Source organism: Lithobates pipiens, unplaced genomic scaffold (genome assembly GCF_037356315.1).
Source record: "Lithobates pipiens isolate NorthernLeopardFrog02 unplaced genomic scaffold, aLitPip1_a1.2 Scaffold_8, whole genome shotgun sequence".
NCBI classification, from domain to species: domain Eukaryota; kingdom Metazoa; phylum Chordata; class Amphibia; order Anura; family Ranidae; genus Lithobates; species Lithobates pipiens.
In genome coordinates this window covers 11,084,819-11,092,318 of record NW_027507903.1, presented here as the reverse complement: position 1 = coordinate 11,092,318, position 7,500 = coordinate 11,084,819, and the positions used below count along the sequence as shown (strand labels likewise).

At 41.9% G+C, this 7,500-nt stretch overlaps 1 protein-coding gene across 1 annotated transcript in view; it reads left to right on the top strand.

Moving 5' to 3' along the window:
* The window catches only part of LOC143963884 (very-long-chain (3R)-3-hydroxyacyl-CoA dehydratase-like), a 56,036-nt gene that overhangs the window by 38,722 nt on the left and 9,814 nt on the right, over positions 1 to 7,500 (top strand). The window contains exons 8-9 of the mRNA XM_077473624.1: positions 328 to 440; positions 5,934 to 6,040. Coding sequence (XP_077329750.1) covers positions 328 to 440; positions 5,934 to 6,040 — 220 coding nt within the window. The remainder of the gene's footprint in view (positions 1 to 327; positions 441 to 5,933; positions 6,041 to 7,500) is intronic.

The window sequence follows — 7,500 nt, the reverse complement described above, 5'->3', positions numbered from 1 at the left end:
TTTTGAAGCCGACAGAGCTTCTCACAGTGCCGGGGGTCGCTCATCTGACAGCCCTGATCCCGCGGCACGCTGATTGAGAAAGGCTGGTTCAAAACCGGACCGCGGGCCGGACTTTGGACATGCCTGATCTATGCCATGTTGAATATGGTAATACATAGACCAGGAGTGTTTGTTTTCGATGTCTTCCCTTTGTGCCTACAGTGGATGATGTACATATATTTATGTAAGGGACATCCTGCTCTGTACTTGACTTTGGTTTATTTTCAAAGAAAAATTGAACAAAATATTGAAAGATAAATGCTGTACCTCTTTGTTTAACCCCCCTAGGTTATGGGCAGGAACTTTATACTTTTTATCATCCTTGGGCAAATGGATGAGATGCAGAGCAAAGGTGTCGTCTTCTTCATATTCTACCTGTGGAGCACCATTGAAGTCTTTAGGTAAGTCACTGGCTCCAGACCTTACAAGGGTCCCTTCAAGCCATGGTGGTCCGATATACAGTGTATAGAGAAAACATTTTTTTTTTTTGGGGCTATGGACTTTCTAGGCACAATACAACAACATAATTTAAAAACTATAAATTTTATTTACAAAAAACGCTAAAAAATACATAGTCAATACACAAATCAGTCATCAGTAATCAAAAAACTCATCCCCAATTTTGTTACCACTAATAAGATATAGGTATTCTATTCAATGAAGAAACACCATACAACACTTTGAGATATGAAATCGGTAATCCAGAATTGCGGAACATCAATGGGGGTTGAACGATTATCATAAGCTCGACATGTTTCGCACGTCTTCACGCTTCTTCTGGATCTGGTTTGACTGATTAGTAAAATAACAGAAAAAGATGATAGACAAATAATTAACAGCAATATAGTAATTAAAGCATAAAACTCGGCACAATCTGGTTTAGAGACACAGAACACCGGTGCAAAAAGAGACAGTAGGTACGAAACACCATGGGGGCGTGTGTAACATAGTAATAATACATTACGTGGGGATCAAGAGAAGTACCCGATATAAATTAAGAAAATCTATAATAAGCCCAGACTTAATGAGTCTATAAAATTGGGGGTAACTAGACCAATGGCATGTATGGGGCACCCACTATAGATATAAAACCTGCTTCCGCCAAAGGTTACCCAAACAGGACTAACGTGCTGATATATGAAAAAAATGCCAGGAGTAATGTTCTAGAATATGGATAGAAAATGGAAAGAATTTATTTTAATACACTAGTTGCCAAGTAAAGACAGTCAATCTCAAAAACGTAGGTTACCCACTCAAGGTGTACAGTGCCTTGTGAAAGTATTCGGCCCCCTTGAACTTTTCAACCTTTTGCCACATTTCAGGCTTCAAACATAAAGATATAACATTTTTATTTTTTGTGAAGAATCACCAACAAGTGGGACACAATTGTGAAGTGGAACGAAATCTATTGGATTTTTGAAACTTTTTTAACTAATAAAAAAATGAAAAGTGGGGCGTGCAAAATTATTCGGCCCCCTTGCGTTAATACTTTGTAGAGCCACCTTTTGCTGCGATTACAGCTGCAAGTCGCTTGGGGTATGTCTCTATCAGTTTTGCACATCGAGAGACTGAAATTCTTGCCCATTCTTCCTTGCAAAACAGCTCAAGCTCAGTGAGGTTGGATGGAGAGCGTTTGTGAACAGCAGTTTTCAGCTCTTTCCACAGATTCTCGATTGGATTCAGGTCTGGACTTTGACTTGGCCATTCTAACACCTGGATACGTTTATTTGTGAACCATTCCTTTGTAGATTTTGCTGTATGTTTGGGATCATTGTCTTGTTGGAAGATAAATTTCCATCCCAGTTTCAGGTCTTTTGCAGACTCCAACAGGTTTTCATCCAGAATGGTCCTGTATTTGGCTGCATCCATCTTCCCCTCAATTTTAACCATCTTCCCTGTCCCTGCTGAAGAAAAGCAGGCCCAAACCATGATGTTGCCACCACCATGTGTGACAGTGGGGATGGTGTGTTGAGGGTGATGAGCTGTGTTGCTTTTACGCCAAACATATCGTTTTGCATTGTGGGCAAAAAGTTGGATTTTGGTTTCATCTGACCAGAGCACCTTTTTCCACATGTTTGGTGTGTCTCCCAGGTGGCTTGTGGCAAACTTTACACGAGACTTTTTATGGATATCTTTGAGAAATGGCTTTCTTCTTGCCACTCTTCCATAAAGGCCAGATTTGTGCAGTGTACGACTGATTGTTGTCCTATGGACAGACTCTCCCACCTCAGCTGTAGTTCTCTGCAGTTCATCCAGAGTGATCATGGGCCTCTTGGCTGCATCTCTGATCAGTCTTCTCCTTGTCTGAGCTGAAAGTTTAGAGGGACGGCCAGGTCTTGGTAGATTTGCAGTGGTCTGATACTCCTTCCATTTCAAAATGATCACTTGCACAGTGCTCCTTGGGATGTTTAAAGCTTGGGAAATCTTTTTGTATCCAAATCCGGCTTTAAACTTCTCCACAACAGTATTATGGACCTGCCTGGTGTGTTCCTTGGTCTTCATGATGCTCTCTGCGCTTTCAACAGAACCCTGAGACTATCACAGAGCAGGTGCATTTATACAGAGACTTGATTACACACAGGGGGATTCTATTTATCACCATCAGTCATTTAGGACAACATTGGATCATTCAGAGATCCTCGCTGAACTTCTGGAGTGAGTTTGCTGCACTGAAAGTAAAGGGGCCGAATAATTTTGCACGCACCACTTTTCAGTTTTTTATTTGCTAAAAAAGTTTAAAATATCCAATAGATTTCGTTCCACTTCACAATTGTGTCCCACTTGTTGGTGATTCTTCACAAAAAATAAAAATTTTATATCTTTATGTTTGAAGCCCGAAATGTGGCAAAAGGTTGAAAAGTTCAAGGGGGCCGAATACTTTGGCAAGGCACTGTATGTCACCAACTCACCAATATAATAAGAATAGAGCAGAAAATCACGAGACCACAATAATGGAGTCACGGACCTGCAGTACACATTACTTATGCCCGGCTAAGGATCACATCCATAAAGAATTCCAGATGGAAAAGCGCTGCCAACAAGTACCGAGGACTAAAGAAATCTATAATAAAAAGTGGCGAATAAACAAATGCAGCCAACAGGGAGATACTACATGTAGCCAAAAGGAAGAAAAAGGTACTAAGCCAAAAGATACCAACATGCCTATCACTCTGGCATTCGGTCTAAACAGGGTCCCACTCAGAAAGCGGGATATATACAGTGTAGACTTCTTCCAGAGGGATAATCTCTCCTGGATGCGGTGATCAATATTGTTCACACTTTGACACTTCTCAGCGCCTAAGGCCCCATTCACACCTGAGCATTTTGTAGCTTGAAGCCTGAAGCTCCAAAACGCTGGAGGGGAACAAATCAATTATTCTGTATGGAGAGGGTTCACATCTCCACTCCAATACGCCTGAAGCCAGAAGCTCCAGACTGTTCTGGGACTTTTTTTTTTTTTATTTTTTTTTTAGGCAGATTAGGGCTTTTTTCTGCTTTTTACATTGGTGACTTTTGGACCTACACAGTATCGCGGCAAAACGATGTAAAAAAACGTGGCAAAAATCCTGCGTTTTTCTGCCTGAAAACGCTACGCTCAGGTGTGAATGGGGCCTAAAGGACCTTGGATTGTATGCAGCACCCAAGGTGCATTGAAGTTCTGGGAGAAGTGTCTGAGTTTTTTTTTTTTTTTTTTAATACTTTCTTCCACCTGGAAGATCTCGAGTTTCTATGGAAGTCTTTTCCCTGAGAATGCTGAGCCAAGGTGGAATGAACCTTACAGGAAAGGCTTTTTTAAATGCGAACCCCCAAATGTGCTGGATTACCAGTGCTAAACCTTGTGAAAGGTAGAAGTTGTCAACAGATCTTCACCATGGTGTAGCTCTGTAGCCTCCTAGATCTGCTGGGACTTCTGGTTTCCAAAAAGCTGTTGCGTTTTTTTTTTTTTTTTTTTATTATATATATTACTCTTTTAAGTAAATCTGTGGCTGGGCTATGGGTATTCAACTATTTACATGTTCCTAACCAGAAGTAAACTAGTTCAACACCAAAGGAGAAACATTTTGATCGCTTGTCGTCTAAAAGTTATTTGCACCATGTGACAGACCTAGCCGGGACAGAGGCTGTTGGAGGGGACTGAATGCCAGCCTCTTGCCTTGCGATTATGGGCCCTGGCATTTGGGGGAAGGGTGCTCTTTGTGAGCTGTATGCCTGGGGACCCCTGAGGTGTTACTTGGATTCAGGTCCATGCCGCCCCCCAAGACACGCAGACTCTGGATATGTATTTGCCATATTAGCAATAGACTGAATTACACTGTTGGGACACAAACTGTTAGATGCTAATGTCATCAACTCCAGCCACCTGTCTGTTGTGTAAATGAGTCTAGTCTGGCTTGTAAGAATATTCCACACAATGTTGTTGTGCTAATTAACCCTGTGTTGATGTATATGGTAATGTGTATTGAATAGTCAGTCAGTGAGCTAGGAGACGTACCCTGAAAAGTCTCATCTCTCAGTCAACTAGTCTGGGTCAATGATTAGATAATTAGCACATGCTAATTAGGTTAGGTTTTAGTCATCTTGCTGTATATATTTATGGGAGATCTCAAATAAAAGGCTATTCCTGATGTACTCCAAGACTGGTGTTGTCTGGTTCTTGGGGGTTCCTATAGCCAGATCCATTGGACTCGTGTTCCAGGACTTAGGAAGCGGTATACTGACGGAAACACTCAAGCGGAGTGTGGGGGATGGGTTCCGTCACACACCACATCCCTTTATTTTGGTAACAATATAAACACAGGAATTGGGACTTTTCAGGTGCAGTGCACACAAAGATATATCAAAAATTTATTTTATTTTGTAAAAGTTTAAAATCAACAGAATTTAATCCATCTAGATAATAAGAGACAGTTTCAAAATGTCCTTTCCTCTGGGTTTCCTCCTGACCCTTTGACCTCCCGCCCTCATTTTTGCATATATACATTTTGCTATCAATCCATCTTCATATAAGTAAACATTTGCTCCCTGTGTTTGTTTGGTCCCTATGCCAATTTTCGGATTGAATAGGTGTTTTTGTATAACTTTATGGATTTGTGCATATTAATCATTGTAATTTTATCTGTACTATTGTATTTTTTCTTTCAGTAGACAGTGCTTGACAAATGTAAATCTCCTGAGGAAGCTACTAACCAGTGGTGAAACATGTAGAGAATTTTGTCATTATGCACATTTTGAAACAGTCTCTTATTATCTAGATCAGTGATGGTGAACTTCGGCACCCCAGATGATTTGGAACTACATTTCTACATGATGCTCAATTACACTGCAGAGTGCATGAGCATCATGGGAAATGTAGTTCCAAAACATCTGGGGTGCCGAGGTTCACCATCACTGATCTAGATGGATTATATTCTGTTGATTTTAACTTTTTACAAAATAAAATTATTTTTGATATATCTTTTGTGTGTGTGTGTGTGTGTGTGTGTGTGTGTGTGTGTGTGTGTGTGTGTGTGTGTGTGTGTGTGTGTGTACTGCACCTGAAAAATCCCAATTCCTTTGTTTTATATTGTAGTCCAACACCAACTAAAGTTTGAGGATGAAGTCCTTCAAGTCACTTCCTCAGAAGCTCAGCTCCCCTCTCCCAGCCTTGGAATCCTTTTGTCTATCTAATATTTTATGTAAAGGTGGAGCAGGAGCTCGGAGTGGTTATGGATGGTGAGCTTAGCTGCTGAGAGAAGCACTGTAGGGATTTTGAGGATTAGTTGCTCCACGGTGCCTTCAACTACAGAGGTCAGATAGGGGCTCATTTACGTCTTCTTCTGAATATGTAAATACTCCAATGTACATATCCTGGACGTGGCCTCACACTCTCTCTCTGTTCCGTGCTTTTTTTCCAGGTACCCATTCTACATGCTTGCCTGCATAGATATGGATTGGAATCTTCTCACGTGGCTCAGATACACCATTTGGATCCCACTGTACCCACTTGGAGCATTTTCAGAAGGTATGATCCAGGTGGCATTAGAAGGTAGTCTTTCGTAGAACCAAGCCTTTACTTCTCATTATAGATCATTTGGATCCCTCTCTTGTAAGCTGCAAAAGTTTTCATTCATTGGGAAGGCATATGCCATAGTTCCTGCCTTGTTAAAAGGCTTAAATAAGAAGTAGTTCTCACTGCTTGCTGGAGATGCTGACGTGGCCTAAACCTTTTTTTTTTTTTTTTTTACCCCATTGTTGGTTTTTATTTTTGCTTTTACTGGGGTGGTCAGTTGATTATCTGTAAGGGAATATGTTAAGGCCGGTGCGAATTGTAGCAGCAGTATTTGGCGTGGCTTTCGGTGACCAGGTGTGGCCGCTGGCACTGTTAACTACAATGACAAGTCAATGGTGGACATGGCTTCTGCACAGCCAGCCGCTACCTGTGGTAATTGCTGCGCTGGATGCACATTTAAAAAATAAAAATAACATTTTTTTCCCGGTCACTTTTATTCCTATTACAAGGGATGTAAACATCCCTTGTAATAGAAAACAAAAGCATGACAGGGCCTCTTAAATATGAGATGTGGGGTTAAAAAGACCTCACATCTCATATTTACACTAAAATGCAATAAAAAAAATAAATAAAAATTCTCCTTTTAAGAGCTATGGGTGGAAGTGCGACGGAAGGGACGTCACTTCTGCCCTCCCATGCTATGGAGCCGAGCGGGGGGGGGGCATCTTCCCCTCAGTCGCCATCCACGGGAAAGGACACAAACGCTACTGGTGGGTCCGGTAAGCGGTGGAGACGACCGGGGGAGGGGGGGTGGGCACCTCTCCCGCCGCCGATTACAAGTGATCTTGCACTGAATCCGCCACGGAGACCACTTTTATCATGAATACGGCGTTCCCGAAAATACCAGGGTTTTGGCAGCTAGCTGCTACCATAACCCCGGTGTTTAGTGTCAGAGTACCGACGTATGGGTACGTCAATTTGCGTGAAGGAGTTAAACAATGTGTGCCTAGGTTGTTTTTATTGTCCGCACTTAAGGCCAACTTAAAGTGGAGCTAAAGTCCCTAATTTACAAGACTTTGAGTGGCCAGGCTGTTCATTGCAGTACAAGGACATGCAGTGTCTCTTCTGCAATAAAATGAACCTACCTGCCTGTTTGTAATCTTCTTTGGAATGTACACTGAGCTGCGCAGGAACTTCTCCATTTACATTGCGGCACAGAACTTGGTAGCCAGGATGACTGTGCCTCCTGTTCATGCGCAGGAGTGATGTCATCTTGCGCTGTCCAATGAAAACGCCTGCAGCCAGACTTCCAGAAAAAGCCAGGTTGAAGATGCTGGTGAGGAATATGGGATCAGTTAATGAGGGATTCCACCTACAAAAAAAATATTAAAAGCCAGCAGCTATAAATACTACAGCTGCTGACTTTTAATAAATGGACACTCACCTGTCCTGGGTTCCAGCGATGCCGAGGC